Raw genomic sequence first — 22,452 nt, forward strand, 5'->3', positions numbered from 1 at the left:
AAGTTGATCACTGTGTGTGTGTGTACGTGTCATAGGTGTGTGAGCACCAGCAGAACGACCTACAGCTCTTGAAGCTCAACCTAGAGTCCACTAGAGAGGCTCTAATGCAGTATGAAAGTCAAAGGTCACTTGTAAGGTAAGTGAAAGTCACAATAAATCAATAAGTTACATTAAAAAAACAGCTTATTTGTGCAGTTTTAATTGAAACATGTTTGTGGTTTTAGTGACGAGAGTGTAGCAGGGGCAAGTTGTGCTTTAGAACACTGTAACCATCAGGAGACAGAGATGGGAGCGTCGGTAGGAGAGTCCTATAGCAACAGCTTAGTTGTATCCAAACAAAGGGAGAATCACACAATCGCCGCTACTATATCAGGAGAATATACACCTGTTCAGAACATCTGCTGTGCTGTAGAGAAACAAGTGCAGATCTGCAACACCCCAGTCAGTGGCAGTGATGGGCCTTCAGCTGAGCTAGCTCCCACGTTACTCCACTGTTGCGATTGTAGTAATGTCGAAGCTTGCTGTAGCGCTGGAACCGAGTTGGACTTCATAGCCGTCATTGACTACAGCACAGATACAGAGGATCAAGTGCTGCTTGTGGATATTAATCCAAACGACCCACAGTCCTCTTGGTAGGAGAGCAGTCAGACAAAATAATTGAAATAAATATTATTAGTGAGAAACATGTTGCAAAGTACATTTTGAAAGTATAGCTTATATTCTAGAGTTTACGCTCTTGCTGTGGTTCCTCAAACAGTGCACATTATTAATGATAATGCTAAGAAGTTTAACCCTTTTACCCAGTCCAGGGGATGTGACTTGTGTGTATGTGGACTGTTCTACACCATTACCACAGAGGACAACGACGAACCCTGGACTTGTAGAGGACACAGCACTCAGCAAACAGGTTGTACACCCCATCACAGTTAACACGACCTCCCAAAAACATGTCAGTAGGTGGATTGGCAAAGGCAAATCCATATACAGTATCTCACAAAAGTGAGTACGCCCCTCATATTTTTGTAAATATTTGATTATATCTTTTAATGTGACAACTGAAGAAATGACACTTAGTAGTGAGTGTACAGCTTGTGTAACAGTGTAAATTTGCTGTCCCCTCAAAATAACTCAACACACAGCCATTAATGTCTAAACCAATGGCAACAAAAGTGAGTACACCCCTAAGTGAAAATGTCCAAATTGGGCCCAATTAGCCATTTTCCCTCCCCGGTGTCATGTGACTTGTTAGTGTTACAAGGTCTCAGGTGTGAATGGGGATCAGGTGTGTTAAATTTGGTGTCATCGCTCTCACACTCCCTCATACTGGTCACTGGAAGTTCCAACATGGCACCTCATGGCAAAGAACTCTCTGAGGATCTGAAAAAAAGAATTGTTGCTCTACATAAAGATGGCCTAGGCTATAAGAAGATTGCCAAGACCCTGACAATGAGCTGCAGCACGGTGGCCAAATGGTGACCATACAGAGGTTTAACAGGACAGGTTCCACTCAGAACAGGCCTCGCCATGGTCGACCAAAGAAGTTGAGTGCACGTGCTCAGCGTCATCTCCAGAGGTTGTCTTTGGGAAATAGATGTATGAGTGCTGCCAGCATTGCTGCAGAGGTTGAAGGGGTGGGGGGTCAGCCTGTCAGTGCTCAGACCATACGCCGCACACTGCATCAAATTGGTCTGCAGGGCTGTCGTCCCAGAAGGAAGCCTCTTCTAAAGATGATGCACAAGAAAGCCCGCAAACAGTTTTCTGAAGACAAGCAGACTAAGGACATGGATTACTGGAACCATGTCCTGTGGTCTGATGAGACCAAGATAAACTTATTTGGTTCAGATGGTTTTAAGCATGTGTGGTGGCAACCAGTTGAGGAGTACAAAGACAAGTGTGTCTTGCCTACAGTCAAGCATGGTGGTGGGAGTATCATGGTCTGGGGCTACATGAGTGCTGCCGGCACTGGGGAGCTACAGTTCATTGAGGGAACCATGAATGCCAACATGTACTGTGACATACTGAAGCAGAGACCGGGCTGCAGGGCAGTATTCCAGCATGATAACGACCCCAAACACACCTCCAAGACAACCACCGCCTTGCTAAAGAAGCTGAGGGTGAAGGTGATGGACTGGCCAAGCATGTCTCCAGACCTAAAGCCTATTGAGCATCTGTGGGGCATCCTCAAACAGAAGGTGGAGGAGCACAAGGTCTCTAACATCCACCAGCTCCGTGATGTCGTCATGGAGGAGTGAAAGAGGACTCCAGTGGCAACCTGTGAAGCTCTGATGAACTCCATGCCCAAGACGGTTAAAATAATGGAAAATAATGGTGGCCACACAAAATATTGACACTTTGGGCCCAATTTGGACATTTTCACTTAGAGGTGTACTCACTTTTGTTGCCAGCCGTTTAGACATTAATGGCTGTGTGTTGAGTTATTTTGAGGGGACAGCAAATTTACACTGTTATACAAGCTGTACACTCACTACTTTACATTGTAGCAAAGTGTCATTTCTTCAGTGTTGTCACATGAAAAGATATAATCAAATATTTACAAAAATGTGAGGGGTGTGCTCACTTTTATGAGATACTGTGTGTGTGTGTGTGTGTGTGTGTGTGTATGTATGTATGTATGTATATGTATATATATATATATATATATATATATATATATATATATATATATATATATATATATATATATATAAAATATATAAATGTATGTCTATATGAGAGGGAGAGAGAGAGAGATCAGTTCAGTTATTGTTGTGTTAATGGACATTATGGTATTCAGTATGGCACATTTGTCCACATTATGGGAAACCTCTTGAAAATGACATTTAAAGCCAAGTTAACTTGACTTCCTACAACCAAACAAATAGTTGAGTCGAATGAAATAAACCTCCAGCACATTTTTTTACAGCAGCAGGAGGCGTTCACCTCATCCACGTGTCGCTTGCAGCGCTTACTGGCGGAGTCACAGCAAATGGTGGCCAGTCTGGAACTCTCTTCTGGAAAACCTCTAAGCCGTCCCCAGAGCACTCCAAATCACAGCGCAAGTCCAGTCCTGAGTTCCACTTCACACAGTAACTCTTCAAACTGTATCCTCAATGATGGCCATAACAATACCGAGAGTCACGACCAGTTCCAGTCCCCCAATAACAGCCAAGACGAAACAAGGGTACATCTTTGTGTTCTCGTGTCCTTTCTTTGCATTTCAATGGATCAATGTATAACAGAGACAATAAAGCATGTGTTTTTCATTTCCCATCAGGATGGCTCCCAAATACACAGCATCGGCAATTCACAGGAAACCGTGGAATATAGTCAGTAGCTCTTTGAGTAGACGACTTTGGACTTTGAAAACAGACCATCATGGACATCTTTAATGGTTTCTTCCTGTGGACATGGATGTTCCTCTATACTGCCAGTCCATTTGAATACAAATAAATAGTTTTAAGCATCCAAAGGCTGATGGTTACAAATATTTTGACTACAGAATTCTTAATATTCAGGATGATTGTATGATTTTTATATTCAGTTGTTTTTTTGTTTTTTTTTACAAAAACCATAGGGAACTATTATACTTATTTAAAAAAAGCAACTATAACATGTTGCTTTGTCCTGTGGCCCTACTACCCATTTATAAAGTGTGAAACCTGTGAAGTACCCATTTATAAACTGTTAAACCTGTCCTACAAGATGACTTGAATGGTGCTCCTTGTTTCGTCATTCTTGTTTCGTTGTCATCAGACCTGTTTACGGGTCGGTGTGGGTTTTGAGGTTGTTTTTTTTTAACTGGAGGAACAGTTCAATGCTTTTCACTTGTAGACTTTGTGCCTGTATGATGTGGATATCATCTTTCCTCATTTAACTCAAATTCTTCACGTATTTTAAAACATCAGGACCCCCTCAGGGATTTGGGAACAACAACGAAGGTATTTTTTATAATTCTGTACATACATTAAGCTTGAAATAGTATTAATGTTTTTTATTTAGACAAGACTTGAACTACTTTTGTTTGGAGCTGATGTGAATTTCATATATACACAATTGTTATAACTTCATGATTTTTATATTACAATAAACTAATGGCTGAAAAATGCATGGGTTTATGGTAAAAATTCAAAGCATTTGATTTATTTTGCTTAAATAAGAAGTCATTTTGGTATGTGGGGGGGGGGGGGGGGGGTGTAAAGTTGCCACTGTATAATGAAGGAGACAAATTTGAGCATTCTATTAAAGAACAATTAAATAACTTGGAAAAGTAGTATGTTAAAATAGACCTGAGGAACCAGAGTCATTCTTGCAAAAAATTAAATCTTATACATGCTAAAGGTGGTTGAAAACCTGGTGTCTGAATACCAAAAAGGCTTCCTGCTTCGTACAAAGGTGCACTACATGTTAAGAAACAGTGGTTTCTACTCCCTATGTAGTACACTACATATCCAACAGTGCGCCATTTAGGATAGAGCCAGAATCAAGATTAGTGTTGGCTTTAGTTTCTGACCAATCAATTTTGTTGTAATTCTAACAGGACTGAAAAATGTCAAAAGATAAAAGTGAAAAAAAGGACAAATCTGAAAAGGCTCTGGCAGCGGAAAAAGAACAATTTGTCAAACTTCAGGTGAATATGCAGTCATACTGTAGTATATTGGCTACTGTATATTATTCAACTTTAAAATCAGTTTAATGCTTTTTTTTTTCTCCTTCACAGCTGCAGAGCATTTCAAAGTGCATAACCTCCACTGAGGCGCCAATAAAAGAGAAATATGGACGCAGTATCTTTCAGAGCCTTAAGTGTTTTCTATTCTCTTGTTGTGAAAGTCAGGGAAGTAATTATGTACAGTACTGTGCAAAAGCCTTAGGCAAATGCAAAGACATGCTGTAAAGCAAAGATGCCTTCAAAAAAAATTAAATGAAACATAATAAGAGTTATAAAGTCAATATTTGTGTCAACCCTTTGCTTTAAAAAAAACAAACAACATTTTTAAAGGCATCATTAATCTCAGGTACACTGTACAGTATTGTAAAGAAATTGCCTCAGAATCTGCCACAGTTCATCTGTGCACTTTTTTTGTTGCATGCAAATCCCAGCAGCCTTCATTACATTTTTGTTTGAAAAGTGAGCTGTTACATACACACAACATTTTTCTGTACCACTTAATTTTTTATTGGAAAAGTAATGTTCGGAAATAGAATTTTTTTTTGTATTGACTCAATAAAGGTTCCTTTAGTAGTAAAAAATAAACCCATTGTTAAAACTTGGGAAGATATAAGGATGTATACAGCAATGGTAGCACTTCAAGAACAGAAGACTTATTTAATAATAAATATACAGTGTTTTGCTTAACCTGTTGGTGAAAAGCAATTCAAATGTTTAGCCACAGATTCACAGACGGATTGACGTCTGGACTTTGTCTGAGCCTTTGAGGTTCTTGATCTATTTGAACCCCTTTAGAGTAGCTTTGGCAGAATGCTTTGGGTTGTTCTTCTATTGCAAAATGTATCTCTGTCCTAGTCTCAAAGGCCTTGCAGACTATAATAGATTTTCTTCTAGGATTCCCCTGAATTTGTCTACATCAATCTTACACTCAACCCTGACCAGATTCCCAGGCTCTGCTAATGAAAAGCATGCTGCTACCACCCCATGCTTCACTGTGTGAGTGGTGTTCTCAGGCTGAATACTTACACAAGGCACTGTAACTAATTTATAACAGTACTACAGGCTAAACAGGTAGGGTGTTTAGACTGGGATGGCACTGTTTTGACCCGTGTTACCACCAATGGAGGATAGTTGAGTCACTATCACACTAGTGTTAACAGATCTGATTACTGCAGTTGGTTTAGGACTTGGTGTATAAAGGTTGGCTTGGAAACAAGTATTTTAAAGTGGCTGAATGGTAGAACCTGGAAATGCAGGTGGGTTAGTGTATACGGGATGGTGTTCAAAACAGTGCGAAAGGACCTGAGAGCTACAGGAAGATCCCATGGGGATGGTTAGTGGTTTGTGTTTAGGGTATCAGGGATGGTGGTCACTGTTAGGTAACCTAATAGTGTGGCTGGATGGTGAGAAGCTTGGTGTTGAAGGATGTGAGTTTGGCTCAATCGGAGATAGAGTTTATGAGATGAGGTTAAAACCTAGAGTAAACAGTTCTGCTGTTTTAATGTCGGTGTGGCCATTCCTTAACATTATCACAGATATCCTATTAGGAACACATTGGGAAAGTGGAGCGGTTACTTTCTGGTCCCACGCTGTGAGTTTGCCTCTTGCCAGCAATGCCATCTTCAGCTGGAAGTTCTGCCATATGGTGCATAAACTCCTACGTGATGGCCATCCTAATGTGAGTCCTTCTAACTTATCCAACACATGACACCACATATTGAACATACCAGAGTTGGGTGTGAGGCAATATTCAGGTATGACTCTGTACTGAGCTAAGAAAGCCTTCGTAGTTTACATTATACTACAATATTATAGAAGACATGTATGGAAATATGCTTCAAGGTTTGTAAAACAAAGCAGCTTGTTTTTTTTTTTATTGTTTTTGTTTTGTTTTAAAGAGCACTATGGAAGATTAAGTGTGATCCATTTAAAGTGATTTAGTACCTGCACAGCTGTTGTAGTGTTGTGTGGCATTCTATGATGTACTGAGATTTTCATACTAATGCACACCTACTACAGGCATATAAAACAGCTAAATCTTTCCCCGGTGTTACTACTGGCTTTTACACCAAATGTAGTGCACTACATCTGTAATAGTGACATTTCAGAATCGGCCATTGAATACTTTTACGTTACAAACCGTTTGAACTGTGCAATTTGTTATGACTGGATGTGAAGTCATGGCCTTGTCATAACCACATTTCTTTTGGCCCAACTTCCAGACCCTGCGAGATAGCCAAGGGCATGTCCCAAGTATTAAACAAATGGGAACTTTGTGGGTAGGTGAATAAAAATTAATACCAACTGAACAACTTTTTACAGTGATTTCGATTTTGCTAGATGTAAATATGGTTAGTGTTTTGTATTGTTCAAGAATATTCACCTTGATTTTATTCACTGGTATTTGATATTTAAGTACATCATAGGCAGCTTCAACTTAAAGCTGAAATTTTGTCCTGCATTGTCTAGGGAAGCCTCCATGATCGATATGGGCATATTGTTGCTCTGTATGCGAAGTTCCTGTGCATCAAAATTGAATTCCATTGTAAGGTGAGTTAATCTACTATAGAACAAGCATACCTTTCTGTTTTAAAAATAAAAATGAACGCACACATAATTGTCCTAAATGGAAACATTACCGCTTGCCCTTAGTACATTTTGATATTGTGAAATTGTGACTGTTTCCTTAACAGCACAAAGCGATTCTGCCAGATCTTGCAGCTCCTGACGAGGTCCTTGAGAGGGCTATTGCAGTTGATATAAATGAAGTGTGAGTATTTTTATCCAGGTCTGATGTACATTAAATAAGAAATTTCCCAACAAAAGAGCTTTGAAGGAAAGTGAATGTCTTTTGTGGATGTCAGGTTTGAAACCACTGGTGAGGTGCTAGAATATATGGATGCTGCGCTTGTATTACAAGAAACAGGTAAACTAATCTAATCTGATCTCTCTATGCTTTCAGTGTGCTGTCATTAGCTAGGAATTTTTCAAGGGTAACAGCAACACAGTTGCCAGTAGAATATTTACATTAATATGGCTAATAGCCAGCATCTATATAATGCGCATAATTTAAACAAACTTATTATGAACTGTTTTTATCTTTCTGTGCAGTTTTCAGACAACTTGAATCCAACAATACGAGTGCGACGACTGCAGTGGGTCAGTGCCGCCTAGCGCCTCTGGTCCCGCTTCTCCAAGACTGCAGCCCTCTCTATCACTTCCTCGTCAAGCTCCTGTTTAAGCTACACAGCCGTGAGTAGACTTTCTTTTCCATAAGTGGTCAACCCGTTTACTTTTACAGCAATTAGAATATGCCACTACAAAATGTTGGAGGGAAAGGGGGGCGTTTGGGGCAGGGAGGGTGTGTGTGTGTGTGTGTGTGTGTGTGTGTGTGTGTGTGTGTGGCGGGGGGGGTCCGCTCTTTAGCAGCAGGTTTAGTGACATTTATCTGTAATGAATATGTGTTTTGGGTGTTAAAGGAATACCCATGGATGCTCTGTTGGACCATCGTGAACGATTCCGTGATCAGTTCAACAGGCAAGCCCTATTTTCACTCTCATTCTCATGTTCTTGTATGAATTGAAGTTTGCTGAAATTAACGTGGCATTTGCTTCTCTTTTTTTCTCTCAGTCTTTCCCAGTTCTTCGAGAAAGCCAGGAGCATTGAGTTCTTTAAAGCTATCATACAGATCCCTGATTTTCCTGATGTAAGGTTCCAAAAAGATTTTTGTCAGAAATTTATGCTTGAGCTAAAAGTACAGTAGAGTGAGTAAAGTCCAAAGGTCTGAAAATACAGTGGTGAATTCACTTTGTGAAAAACACATTATTCTTCTCCAAGTTCAATAATTCTTTGCTTATACCAAAATATTTTATTCAGATTTATCATTTATTTATTTAAAATATAATATATAATTTATATTAATTTATTTATCTGTTGATTTATTCTAAATCTGGTTTTGATCATTAAGAGGTGGCAAATAACACAGTGCCTTAGGAGCATCTGTTAGCAAATGTCTTGTTGGAGGAAAACACAGGGTTTTTACTACCATGAAGTTCATTATTTTCCCATGACAGCATGTCCTGAAGTGTAGTATTTTTCTAATACCATAGTAAAGTACTATGGGATTAAAAAGTAAATGTACTTTTTTTTTTTTTATCAATTTATAGTGACACTTAATGTCGTTTAACATCCAGGATGTACCTGTTGTCACATACACTACCGGTCAAAAGTTTGGAGACACGTGACTGAAATGTTTCTCATGATCTTAAAAATCTTTTGATCTGAAGGTGTAAGATTAAATGTTTGAAGTCGGTGTTGTAGACAAAAATATAATTGTGCCAACATACTTATTTATTTCATTAGAAAACTAACATTTTATTTACAAAAAAATAATAATAATTTTCTAAATAAAATAAAAAAATTCTAAATGGATGAGCCCATAAGTGTCCAGCGAAGGTGGGAACTTCTTTAATACTGTTTAAAAAGCATCTCGGGGAAATTCCTCAAGAAATCGTTTGAGAAAATGTCAAGAATACATTTCTGGAAATTCTAGTCAAAAAGGGGGTCTACTTTAAGAATATTAAATTATTTTGACATATTTTGGATTTTTTTATCACAACATAATTCCCATAGTTCCATTTGTGTTATTACAGAGTTTTGATGACTTTTGTCTAAACCTTTGACCGGTAGTGTACATTATAGCAGTTATAAACCGTTATACCCTCAACTTCCTTTCTTATCTTTTGAAATTAATAAGAAAGAAAAACACAGCTTGTCATGTAACAAAGAAACTGGAAAGTGCAACGTTCTTTGTCCTGAAGACTCTCGTGGTGGAAAACATACTGACTGTTACAAAAAGTGTTAAAAAACACTTTTGTATTCTATAAATATTACATAAACATCTCATGACTGAATATTAATTGACTGCAGGTTTTAAAATCTGTTTATGATTAGTCTTGGATTATGTGGAAACTTAATCGGCACCTTCTGAACAATCAGAGTTGAGAATTTAACAGCACTGTGGTATAAATAGTGGACTCAGACCTTTGGTGCCTGCTGTACAATGTACAACAGTGTAATAAATGCACCACTTTCTGGATGTCTACACATCAATAATAGCTAATGCACATCATTTTATATGTACAGACCCCTCCAAACTTCCTGCGTGCAGCTTCATTGGCTGATTATGTCAAGCCAGTGGTGGTTCATAATCAGCTTCCTGAAGATGATGATACAGAGACTCAGGTGGAAGGAAACCCAGTGGTATGCTAAATTGTCATAGCGAAGTTTTTAAATGTAACCTTCCATAACCGTGAGTGACTCCATTTTCACATTTCTCTGAACAGTTCCATTCTTTCAACCAGTACGATGGACCTGTCCAGAGGTAATGGACCTTCATTATGCAAGTCTTGTCATAATCCAGCAGATGATTTATGTATTTCCTTTTCAGTGTTAGATTTCCGATTTGGAGTCCATTATGATTCTCTGTATGTCCTCAGGGAGAAGGAGGTCGAGTCTATGAGGAAAGAGCTTGAAGCAATGAGACCTGAGATGCAGATGTTCAAAGCAGAGGTCAAATAAACAGAAGTGCAGAATAAACACTAAGCCAAGCACAGAGTAAAGTGCACAGGAGATTGCTAGTGAGTGAATTCCTAAAGGTTGGTTTTGAATTGGTTTATTCACTGCTGCGTGCAGGCTCAGCGTGCCGTCGTCCACCTGAAGGACCAGGTGAATAAGTTGGAGGCGGAGCTGGAAGACCAGCGCACTTGCAAGCAGATGGCCATGGTGGAGAACGAGCAGCTGCGCATGGAGGTGGAGGCATTAAGGGCACAGACAGCAGTCGCTGCGAGTATGCAGGCCTCTGTAGACGACAGTGAGTCTTCCTTTCTACACACTCGTACTCCGTTCAGTATCTCGTCGACAGAGGATAGCCTGTTTTATGCTCAACAGGGCTGGCTGAACCAATCAGAGGTCTTTGTGCTAATATGGCTCTGAATTCAACCCTGCATTCACACTTGCAAGTGAATTTTGGAAGCAGTCCACTCACATTTAATAGTCGTATTTGTTTCAACTTTGCTCCGAAAACTTTATTTTGATATGAAAATAATTATTACTAGTATTTAAAAAATACAATTGAAAAATAATATCCCAGCTAGAGCTGCAACAACTAATCGATAAAATCGATAATGATCGATTATGAAAACCGTTGTCAACGCATTTCATTATCGATTAGTTGGTTTGCGCGCAGTACATTTACTCATTACGTTACTTTTGTTCCGAAAACACGCTTCGGACCCCTAGTGGTCAGTGGTGTAATTGCAGGGGGTCCGTAGGAAAGTTTTAAAAATGTTTAAATAATATTGTATATATATTTTTGTTAAATGTATCAAAACATATTCAAATGAGATGTCTTAAAATTAATCAATTTGGTTTTTCGCAAATATCACATTAGCTGAGCTGACGATCATTCATTGATGGATTTATTTTAAATTTATTTACAAATGAAATGATAATTTGCAAAAACCTATGAGTGGTAGACAAGTTCAAGTGTCGCATTGATGTATAAAATAAACAAAGGATAATTCAGAGAGTCAAATTAAATGTCACACCAACAATAAAATGTAAAAAATAAAATCTTGAAATGTTTTGATTCAATTTTAATGTTAATATTATTCATGTTAAATATTATTAAAATAAAGCAACATATATATAAATGACTGTTTAATATATAGCCTATAATTGTTGTTGAGTGAGGGGGGTCCTTGTGTATTGTTGGAAATATGCTAGGGGTCTAGAGCTCACAAAAGGTTGAGAACCACTGGTCTAGTGTGAGAATTTTAGAAAGGTAATATCGTCTCAAATGGAACACATTAGTTTTTTATTAACCTGAAAGTCTGCCCCCATCCGATTAATCGAAAAAATAATCAGTCACATGATTGATTATGAAAATAGTTGCAGCTCTAATCCCAGCATAAATGTGTCACTTTGTTGTGAGTGTGACTGTGTAATTAAGAGTTTAACTCTTTACTACGTTAACCCGCAGAATAGTTTTCTGTTATTCGGTAATAATACTCAGTAAATTTTATATCTGCGTTATAGGCAGAGTTCAAACTGCCCAGATGCATTTCACTCGGCTTAAAGAAAAGCATGCTGAGCTGGTCACCAGGCACGCTGATCTCATGAGAAAGGTGCTCTATCTTACATCAATAAACACTTTATAGAAACTGAATTGCAGACACTGTTTACACTCTGTACTCACCCTGTGTATAATAGTACTTTGGTTTGTATGTCAGAATGCCGACATGGTGAAGCAGCTGGCCAGCACTCAGCAAGCCCAAGAGGAGCTGGTCAAGGCCAAGCAGCAGATCGCAGAAGGCCTGGAACATCTCAAACAGGAGAACAGTACCAAGGTTGAACTTGCTGTTAGCTAGCTTTTCCATACATACACACAGGTGGTGTATTATAAGACCACTGAAAGTTTTACATGTTAAATTTATTCCACAATGTGGGTACGGTAGCTTAGTGGTTAGCACGCTTGGTCCTTTAATGTGTCTTACAACTTTGCTATGATGTTTAGCTTGAAGCACAGCAAGCAGAAATCATCCAATTGAGGCAAGAGCTTCAGACCGGAAAAGCTGAAATAATAAATGTTCAGAGTGCACTCCAGAGCAAAGAAAAGGTTGGTCCCAATTTGCCTGTAGATATGCATTCTTACGTTACATTTCTCCTTTGCTCAAGAATCTCATTATGTTGTGTGTGTGTGTGTGTGTGTGTGTGTGCGTGTGTGTGTGAGATAGGCAGGGGACCAGCTGAGTGGTGTGTTGTTGGGACTTCAGGCTGAAAAGGAAACATTGATGCGTTCTCTGAAAGAGCAGGAGGCTGAGCTTGCTAACCTGCGCCAGAGCTCTCAGCTGAACCAGACCATGCTGCAGCAGGAGCGAGACAAGACCCAGAAAGAGATGAGCTCCCTGCAGAGCCAACTCCAGGAAAAAGTGAGTGAAGCACTGAAATATGCCATATATGCATTGAATGTCACAGTCTGCTAGAAATATCCTCTTTACTGTATCGAAATAGTTCTTCGAGCAACTTTATATTTCACATTTTACATATAAGCATCTGGTATTACACAGTAGGTCTGTGGACATTTCTAAGCCACTGTTTTCGAGTGAGTGAAAGAGAAGGAAAGGAAGGCTCAGCTGACCCTTAATATACCCTTAAAGACCAGGCCATCAAAGAATAAGCCACATGATTTATTAAGAATAAAAATTGAATGAACGTGTGTGTCTACAGGTGAGTCGAGAGATTGAGCAGCAGATGGAGTTGGAGAAACTGAAGAAAGAGCTGGAGTTGAAAAGAGCGGAGGCACTAAGTGTGCAGAGTGCACTACAGAGTAAAGAGGCGGTGGGTATTTCCTTACATCCCACATTAAATCCACTTTGTTCTTCACTGCGGTGTCAGATTTTATCTGATTTTTTAAAAATATATATTTTGGTGAGTTCATGTGCGTGTGTTCCAGGCAGGAGATCAGCTGAGCAGTGTGTTGGTGGGGCTTCAGGCTGAGAAGGAAATACTGATGCGTACTTTAAAAGAGCAGGAGGCTGAGCTTGCGAAACTGCGCCAGGCTGCTCTGCTGCACCAGATCACGCTGCAGCAGGAGAGAGACAAATACCAGAAAGAGATCGACTCCCTGAAGAGCCAGCTACAGGAAAAGGTGCATAAAGTATTGAAAATATAAAGTATTAATTGAGTCTGCCAAAGTACAAATATAAGATCAGGTCCATGCAGCACAGTCATCAGGAAGCCAGACTTTGTGGTTTCTCAGTTATAAACAGATACACTGACTTTTTCAAATCAGGCCTGGAGGCTGAGAGGGTCATAATAATAAAGGTTCATTTTGCTGCATATTTTGCATATCATGCAACATTTTTATCTTGGAACTCTTTCTATAGTCAATTCATTGAAAAATAGGAACAGTTGCCTTTTTTCCCCCAGCCAGAAACCATGGTGGTACAAACTTTTGCACTTAATTGTATACTAATATATATATATATATATATATATATATATATATATATATATATATATATGTGTGTGTGTGTGTGTGTGTGTGTGTGTGTGTGTGTGTGTGTATAATTCTACACACAGTAGATATAGCCATTAAGCAACCAAATAAACCACCTAGATCATAAGTAATAACATTTTTAATCAATGAAAGATTGCTCAGTAATTTAGCCAACACTTAATGTATTATAAGAAAAAGCCCAGCTGACACTTCTGTACAAAAAAACGTGATCATGATCAGGATATGAGTGTATTCGTTCATGTGCATTACCCCACTCATTCTAAACGATACATTGTTCTGGTATGGTATATGTGTGTGTGAGCTCTCTCTGGCTGCTCAGGACACGTGTGTGATGTATTTGTGTATTTGCTCGTATATTGACAGCTGCAGCGGGAGCAGGAACAGCAGCTGGAAATCGCTCGGCTGAAACGAGAGTTGGAGGAGAGGAGAGCAGAAGCGACAAGTGCTCAAAATGCTCTTCACAGCAAGGAGACGGTAACCAGATTTCTCCTAATTAACTTTAGTTACAAACTACAAATACACACGCTGTTAGAACAATCCTAAGTTCAAACGTTGACCTACAGGGTACAGTGTATATCCTTATACATAATTAATTTGGCTTATTTGTATTTTATTTGGTTTGTCTGGATTTTCTTGTGTATAGTAATCTGAAAGCTTATATACTCTGAAGCATGCACACACATATACACACACACTGAACACATGATGAATACCACTACTTCATTTTACTGTAGGTGTAAATGAATGGGATGACTTAATTTTTTTCTGACTGATATATTTATAGATAATTCTCCTGTTGGATTAAATAGGATTATATCCTATTTTATTGTTGTTTGTTTGCTGGGTTATAGGCAGGGCATGAGATGAGCAGTTTGTTGGTGGGGCTGCAGGCTCAAAAGGAAACACTGATGCGTTCTCTGAAAGAGCAGGAGGCTGAGCTTGCTAACTTGCGCGTGGCTGCTCAGCAGCACCAGACCATGCTGCAGCAGGAGAAAGACAAGACCCAGAGAGAGATGAGCTCCCTGCAGAGCCAACTACAGGCCAAGGTCAAGCGTCTATTGATTATTGAATAATGTTGTGTTATGTTATGCTACGTTATGTTCTGTCTGTCTTGCATTACATGTTGATCAGATGTTTTTTAAGATGTTTGGCAAATGCTTGTTCAAGAGATTTGACTGGCGTGTGTGTGTGTGTGTTCAGTTGAGCCGGGAAACGGAGCTCCAGCAGAAGCTGCAGGAAGAGCAGTTTTGCTTATTGCAGTGCGCTGTGGTGGAGGCAGAGGGCATCATTCTAGACGCTCTTTCCAAAGTGGATGACCCTATGCACGTGCGCTGTGTTTGCACTCCTGGTATGGCTCTTGAGCAAGCATCAGTATTATAACTATACGAAAATAGATGCTCTTTCCTAACTTGACTTCACCTTGTGACTCCAGAGTATTTGATTAATCGAGCTGAGATCACTCTGGTGTCCATTGACAAGATGCAGCAAAGTCATGCGGGGTACTTAAGAAATCTGGATGGTGAGGTTTCAGCTGTTAGAACATGTTTAAATGCCCTTATTACCGAAAATTCAGTAAATGACTCAGTAGCATGATTATATCTTCCTTCCAGATGCCAGTGGGCTGTTGAGATCTGTGACTCAGTTTTCCCACCTTGCAGCAGACACTATTGTTAATGGAGCTGCTGCGTCCCACTCTGCACCCACTGACCAGGCTGACAGTAAGAACACACAGTCATAAAACGTGAAGCTCATTAGGCATTAGGGGTGAGTGATGCAGCTAAAAGCTTGGATAGTAACCATATACCCCGATCAGCCACAACATTAAAACCACGGACAGCTGAAGTGAATAACATTGATTATCTCGTTACAATGGCACCTGTCAAGGGGTGAGATATATTAGGCAGCAAGTGAACAGTCAGTTCTTGAAGTTGACGTGTTGGAAGCAGGAAAAATGGACAAGCGTAAGGATCTGAGCGCCTTTGACCAGGGCCAAATTGCGATGGCTTGACGACTGGGTCAGAGCATCTCCAAAACAGTTTGGTATGTCACTTACCTAGGGAAGAGATGGCACCAGGATGCACTGTGGGGAGCTGGCAAGCCGGTGAAGGCAGTGTGATGCTCTGGGAAATGTTTTGCTGGGAAACCTTGGGTCCTGGCATTCATGTGGATGTTACTTTGACACATACCACCTACCTAAACATTTTTGTAGACCATGTACACTCCTTCATAGCAACGGTATTCCCTAACAGCAGTGGCCTCTTTCAGAAGGATAATTCAATTCAATTCAATTCAATTTTATTTGTATAGCACTTTTTACAATAAACATTGTCTCAGAGCAGCTTTACAGAAACATATAAACACAGTATACAGATTTTAAATGTGCGAATGTATCCCAATTGAGCAAGCTGGTGGCGACAGTGGCAAGAAAAAATTCCCTAAGATGTTAAGAGGAAGAAACCTTGAGAGGAACCAGACTCGAAAGGGAACCCATCCTCATCTGGGTAACAACAGATAGTGTAAAAAAAATTATGGTTTTATATAAAGTCTGTTTGGCCTTAGAAGCAGCCATAGTCCCAGCAATCTGGAATAGTAGATGAGAGCTCCATCCAGAGGTAGGACATCCGAAACGGATTAGGCAGGTCCGGAGAACAGAGAGGATCAGGATCTCTAATATCTCCATAAAATCGTGTGTGGCTCGACAGAAGGAGAGAGGGAGGGAAGAGATTGTTAGGACTGTGCTTAGCGTAACAGAAAGTCTAGTCATGGTAGGCTTGAGTAAACAAATACATTTTAAGCCTAGACTTAAACACTGAGACTGTGTCTGAGTCCCAAATACTAATTGGAAGACTGTTCCATAACTGTGGGGCTCTATAAAAGAAAGCTCTTCCCCCCCGCTGTAGCCTTCGCTATTCGAGGTACCGTCAAATAGCCTGCATCTTTTGATCTAAGTAGGCGTAGTGGATCATAAAAAACCAAGAGGTTGCAAAGATACTGTGGCGCGAGACCGTTTAGTGCTTTATAAGTTAATAATAGTATTTTATTATCAATGCAAGATTTCACTGGGAGCCAATGCAGTGTTGATAAGATCGGGGTGATGTGATCGTATCTTCTGGTTCTAGTTAGCACTCTAGCAGCTACATTCTGGACCAACTGGAGTTTGTTTATGCTCCTACTGGAACATCCAGACAGTATGGCATTACACTAGTCTAGAAGTGACAAAAGCATGAACTAAGCACTTTTGGTGGCACAAGGGTGACCAACACAATATTAGGGAGGTGGTTTTAATGTTATGGCTGATCGGGGTATATGAAGGTATACCCATTTATTTGTAGACTTTATACATTTTGTGGCGTATTCACCGTTGAATTATGCGCATGTAGTGAGGAGTTAATACCTCACTATTCAGGTGCAATGTCAGACATTGTCCCAAAACAGCTTTAAAAGAAATCCGATGTAGATTTAAAGTTATAGTTAGATCCCTAATGAGCATGCCAGTTTCAAGGAAAACATCTCTGAGACAACAAAATGATATTTTGGTCATTGTAAATACACTCAAAAAAAACAAACAGACTATGGGATTCCATACAAGGCCAATATTATTTTTCTATCCCTTCTTTCACGCTTAAAGGCAAGTGCTTGTGTTTAAAGGTGGTGGTCTGGACAGTGAGAAACCTCATCTCGCATATCTCTACTCAAGAAAAATCTTTCAACCTCAAAGGAGTGAACTACACGCAGGTCATTTTAATAACGTGATACCCAAAAACCGAGCAAATCAATCAACCCAAATCTGTTTATGAGTAACTTTCCCCACATAAATACTGGCATAACTTTGGAACTTCAGTCCAGCCTGTGCTTTTGTGATAGGCCTTTATGTTGACACGCTAAGGGGTGTATACATATGCATGCATATGTGTCAAGTCTAGACTGAGAATCCGCTGAATATTAGATACAGAAATTTTCGGTTATATTTAGGATGCAGTGTGACACTTTGTGGCATTCCAGGAAGAGGACTGTTCCTTCATTTTCATCTCTATCCTTCCACCCGTTTGTAGGGCTGACGGATAACTGCAGAGACTGTGCCACTCACTGTCTGCAGTTCCTTAAAGAGCTCAAGCTGCAGGCCACACTGCAGAGAGCTGACCCGAGCGTCATCCGCTACACGGTCCAGCGCATCCTCAACCAAGCCACTGTGAGTGTGTGTGTGTTTGCATGGATTTATGGAGAACCGGTGCCAAGAGGATAGCAAAGCAGCGTTTAATCTTTGCTGACATAGGCAGCCATGCTATCTGGAGAAGAAGATGCTATATTTTCCATGAGTCTGTCTTTACACACACACACACACACACACACACACACACACACATATATAGATAAGGACCATAATGTGATGTAGAGGCTGCTGTAACTCATGTGCCATGTGGTGTAAATGCCTGCATTTTATGCCTTGCTGAGACTGTCTTGTGAAGTATCTTTATACAGTGTTAAACAGTATTAAACTGGACTAACCAGGGACTGCTCTCTGCAGGATTTACGACGCAATGACACAGATGTTCAGAAAGCAGAGCTGGCAGACATGGTGGATAAAGAGATGGCTGCCACCTCCACTGCTATTGAGGAAGCTGTTCTGAGGATGGAGGTAAGAGCAGTACTAGAGATCAGTGGAGGATCATTTACTCATAACTAAATAATATGAAAATTGCCAAAATTGAATTGTTAAAATTGAGTTTAAATGAGAAGTGTTATGTTTGGAGAAAGGAAAACCCTGCATTCTAGCAAAAGAACCTTATCCCAACTGGGAAACATGCTGGTGGTAGTATCATGGTTTGAGCTTGTTCTGCGGCATCTGGCCCTGGACGGCTTGCCATCATTGATAGAACAATGAATTCTGTATTCTTTGTCAAGCCAACATAATAAAGTTAATGTTTTGGAATGACTAAGTGAATTACTGAATGTTATCGAATTACAATTATGATTTATATAAGCAATAAAACACTTCAGGATCTGATTTTATAGGAAAATAATGAACCTTGCTGGGGTGTGATGCTGTTACTACCCTGGAGTTGATTATTTTCCTATACCAGCAAGTTCCAGAGTGTTTCTTGTATTAGTTTTTCAGTTTTACTGAATAATTTATATCACTTATTTAATACAAATAACTAATAATAAGCTGGGAGTGTGTGGGTCAAATGTTTTGGCCAGCTCTGTTAGAAGTGTCCCAGTATAAGAAGGTAATGTACGAATAACTGCCATAAATAATTATTTTCCATGGCCACAGTATAATTTTTTTTGTTCTTGTTTCACAGGAAATATTGAGCCAAGCAAGAAGAGATACATCGGGATTAAAATTGGAAGTTAACCAAAGGTTAGTTTAGGATTCAGTCCTGCAAAAATCCGTCTTTTTCATTATATTCTGATTTGAATGCTTAGTTTATGAATCCAATATTCATTTTTTTCACATTTTGTCTCAGCATCCTTGGTTCCTGTTCTGATCTGATGAAGGTAAGGTCTTATGCACTAAAACAGGGCTCCAGTATTGCAGCGTTTATCATTCTCCCTCATTTAGCACACCGGATTTTAGAGGAATTAGTACCCAGGTCTTCATTTTTTAATAGGAATTGATTACTGAATTGGTAAAATTCAGCTCATCACGCATGTTTCCTACAGGCCATACACATGTTGGTCACAGCGGCCACAGATTTACAGAAGGACATCGTGGAAAGTGGTCGGGTAGGTTTCGGGAAAAAAAAATAGAGGAGAAAATATATGGCAACAACGTTGTAGAAGTTGCTCACTAAAGTCTGTTCTTTACAGGGAGCTGGCTCTGTGAAAGACTTCTATGCCAAGAATTCCTGCTGGACTGAGGGGCTCATCTCTGCCTCCAAAGCTGTAGGATGGGGAGCCACACAAATGGTGTAAGTGCACTCAAATCTGTGTTTGTGATAATACTGATTAGTTTTAATTGCTTGACGTGTAAAAAAAAAAAAAAAAAAAAATCAATAAAAAATTTGAATATTCTTGTAAACAAAAACGTTGTGTGTGCCTTTGACAAAACATAATGGCAGAACGTCTGTGGCTGTTCTATAACACAGCCAAAATATATTCGTTTTCACTTTGCTTGTATTTAAATGTGACACGATAAAGCGGGAAAATCTTATTTTCTCTAGTTTCTCATTTATAGCCTAGTGATTATCCTCCCACCAATACCTGACATTAAAATGATACGTTCATGAGGCCTGATTTATTTATTTATTTAATTTATTTTTAAAAATTTTGAGTGTTCACTCACTAGTGTTGCAAAAGATGTGCTTGGCAGCACGGGAATGAAACCCCACTCCATAGACGAGCTGACTTCATGATCGTCGACTCCTATGAAATGGAACATTACATTTGTTTAAAAAAAAAAGTCAGAAATTATTAGTTACACCTGTGTAACTGCATTCCCATTATCTAGTGATTCTGCTGACAAAGTAGTGACAGACCGAGGCAAATATGAGGAACTGATAGTGTGCTCTCACGAGATCGCTGCCAGCACTGCCCAGCTCGTAGCTGCCTCCAAGGTAAAAAAATTAAATAAATAATCCCACTACATAGAGTATTGTATATCTTGAGTTACAGCTCAAACACAGCTAATATATCATCAGAGATTCTTTCCTTCATTTGGAACATGGTGTCACTTTAAGTTTGAACAAGGTTTTTCTATTACTGCAGGTAAAGGCAGATCGAAGTAATAAGAAACTTAATACATTGCTGCAAGCCTCACGACATGTAAATGATATGGCTGCAGTTGTTGTGACCTCGACAAAAGCTGGACAGATGCAAATCGAAGATAAGGGTGAGTTACAGATCTTTGCACCATAAAAAAACAACAACAAAAGTCCACAAGGCAGCATTTGGTGATTTTAAAAGTCAAACATAGACTGTCGAGCTTTCAGAGATGTTACCCAGGTGCCAAGCCATCAAAATTAAAAGGCTGGGAAAACAATAGAGTTAGCGACTCTAGTAAATTAAACATTACAAGAGTCAAGAGAAAGAAATTGTGAGAATGAAGTCAATTTCTTAGCATCTAATTACTCTCTAATTACTGATAACAGCAATGCTGGGGCACTTAGTATATATATACTTGATCTGCACTAATTTTAGAGGCAACGTTAGGTTGACGCTATGTAATCACACCCCACAGATCCCATGGATTTCTCTGGCATGTCCCTGATCAAGCTGAAGACGGAGGAAATGGAAACTCAGGTAATTCACTCAAGGTCATTTTTGGACTTCTGCATGCCTTGAGTTGCATTATTGAAATGCATAACAGTACAATTATATATATCATTTCTACAATGATGTGGATTTGTGTAGGTGAAAGTGTTGGAGCTGGAGAATCAGTTGTCCAACGAACGCCAGCGGCTGGGCGAGCTGAGGAAAAAGCACTATGAGTTGGCTGGAGTTCCTCTCGATCAGACCGCAGAGAAAGATTTTGATGGGTTTGTCAGCGTTTTACCTCCAGTGATGCCTGAGCCACCACTGCCTGAACCACCCAAACCCGAGCCTTCTAAAAACCCAACATCTAAAAGACCATCTATTTTCCAGAAATCTGGCAGCCTCCTTAAAAATAAGGTACCGGTTTCTGCACACCTGCTAGACATTTAATATACGCGATGATATTACTGTATTTATGTTGAATTTGCTGTTTAATATTTGTTTTTTGTTTGCTCCTTTACAGTTTAGGTGAAGCCTTTGTGATGAACGTACAGTGGAAACGACCATTTGAATGTAATGTTTTTGGCCTTTTGTAAAAATCATTCATTTATTCTTCTTTTGTAACGGTTTTATCCTGGTTAAAGTCACAGTGGATCTGGAGCCTAACGTACGAACGCTGGATATGAGGCGGGAACACTCATTCGCACACTCAGTGGCAATTTAGAGTTCCCAGTTCACCAGCATGTTTTTTCGCAGTGGGAAGAAATCAGAAATCCCAGAGGAAACCCATCTGGACATTGGGGGAACATGTGAAACTTATTTTTTTTTTTTTGTATAAATTTTGTGTAATTAGATAAAATCATGATTTTGTAAACTTATGTAATTAAACATAATCTGTGATGAATAATAATATTAAAGTATATACCATTGTTATTAGCACAACACCTATTACTCCCATATTTTCCTTTATTTCTCGTTTTATTTCTAAATAAAGACTACTATAAATAAATGTTGACAACATATTTAGCTGAACTTTTAACTTAATCTCTATCAAATTTAAACAAACAAATAAACAAAAAAAACCCTGTAACATAATGTCTGTCTAAGATTTGAGTGATGTCAGAATGAAGGGGGAAACACCAACTCTGATATGGCTGCTGTTTATGCATTCCTCAGTGGCACAAGTCCTTCCTTAGTCCTATGGTATGAAAATCATGCCACCTCATTTCAAACACACTTGTGTCGCAGAAAACAAAAAGTAAACAACTAATTGTTTTACCTCGCGTAAAAATCTATTTGTGTAATAATATATATATATATTTTAGAATAATTCTTGAGTTGCTGTATTTTGACATTTCTAGCTGATGCCATTTCAACTCTCCGGTGTCGCTCGCGCATTATTAGTGATAGGAAATTCGGATCATTTTACTGACTCGGATCTTTGAATCTCGTTCATGAAAATTAACGAATCTTTTTTTCAAGTCATTTCGTTCATTTCAGCAGAATATAA

At 39.2% G+C, this 22,452-nt stretch overlaps 2 protein-coding genes across 9 annotated transcripts in view; both read left to right on the forward strand.

The window, feature by feature from the left end:
• Window positions 1–4,190, forward strand: part of ccdc62 (coiled-coil domain containing 62) — a 12,911-nt gene extending 8,721 nt beyond the window's left edge. For 2 of the 5 annotated variants that reach the window (XM_053644491.1, XM_053644493.1), the window contains 5 exons: window positions 36–136; window positions 225–632; window positions 805–907; window positions 2,924–3,181; window positions 3,275–4,190. In XM_053644491.1, coding sequence (XP_053500466.1) covers window positions 36–136; window positions 225–632; window positions 805–907; window positions 2,924–3,181; window positions 3,275–3,334 — 930 coding nt within the window. In that variant the 3' untranslated portion in view covers window positions 3,335–4,190. The remainder of the gene's footprint in view (window positions 1–35; window positions 137–224; window positions 633–804; window positions 908–2,923; window positions 3,182–3,274) is intronic. The other 3 variants (XM_053644492.1, XM_053644494.1, XM_053644495.1) reach the window with 3 other exon arrangements.
• LOC128619962 (huntingtin-interacting protein 1-related protein-like) lies at window positions 3,805–21,998 on the forward strand. Of its 4 annotated transcripts, XM_053644486.1 has the most exons (38): window positions 3,805–3,938; window positions 4,538–4,627; window positions 4,718–4,781; window positions 6,202–6,344; window positions 6,889–6,945; window positions 7,136–7,216; window positions 7,360–7,436; window positions 7,531–7,592; window positions 7,778–7,918; window positions 8,146–8,203; window positions 8,297–8,372; window positions 9,812–9,928; window positions 10,012–10,049; window positions 10,165–10,237; window positions 10,361–10,538; window positions 11,765–11,853; window positions 11,959–12,075; window positions 12,243–12,344; window positions 12,463–12,657; window positions 12,956–13,066; window positions 13,182–13,376; window positions 14,112–14,222; window positions 14,600–14,794; window positions 14,949–15,096; window positions 15,181–15,267; window positions 15,359–15,466; window positions 17,397–17,483; window positions 17,801–17,937; window positions 18,274–18,384; window positions 19,052–19,110; window positions 19,217–19,247; window positions 19,413–19,475; window positions 19,560–19,660; window positions 20,200–20,305; window positions 20,457–20,580; window positions 20,929–20,990; window positions 21,102–21,359; window positions 21,466–21,998. In XM_053644486.1, the coding sequence occupies exons 2-38, from the start codon at window positions 4,547–4,549 to the stop codon at window positions 21,472–21,474; spliced, it is 3,852 nt and encodes a 1,283-aa protein (XP_053500461.1). In that variant the 5' UTR covers window positions 3,805–3,938; window positions 4,538–4,546; the 3' UTR covers window positions 21,475–21,998. The 4 variants fall into 4 exon arrangements, with proteins under 4 accessions (XP_053500461.1, XP_053500463.1, XP_053500460.1 ...); XM_053644488.1 differs by lacking the exon at window positions 17,397–17,483; XM_053644485.1 differs by lacking the exons at window positions 3,805–3,938; window positions 4,538–4,627; window positions 4,718–4,781 and having other exon boundaries at window positions 5,765–6,344.
• Window positions 21,999–22,452: the final 454 nt, after the last annotated feature.

Source organism: Ictalurus furcatus, chromosome 16, assembly GCF_023375685.1.
Source record: "Ictalurus furcatus strain D&B chromosome 16, Billie_1.0, whole genome shotgun sequence".
Classification (NCBI taxonomy): Eukaryota; Metazoa; Chordata; class Actinopteri; order Siluriformes; family Ictaluridae; genus Ictalurus; species Ictalurus furcatus.

What these genes read in the sequence shown, in the direction of transcription:
- LOC128619962 (XM_053644485.1), top strand. Translation starts at nt 5,991, where the DNA reads ATGGGGATGGTTAGTGGTTTGTGTTTAGGGTATCAGGGATGGTGGTCA. An exon ending in TACGTGATGGCCATCCTAAT is followed by an intron (nt 6,345 to 6,888) that starts GTGAGTCCTTCT and finishes CCCAACTTCCAG; the next exon opens with ACCCTGCGAGATAGCCAAGG. An exon ending in CTCTTCACAGCAAGGAGACG is followed by an intron (nt 14,223 to 14,599) that starts GTAACCAGATTT and finishes GCTGGGTTATAG; the next exon opens with GCAGGGCATGAGATGAGCAG.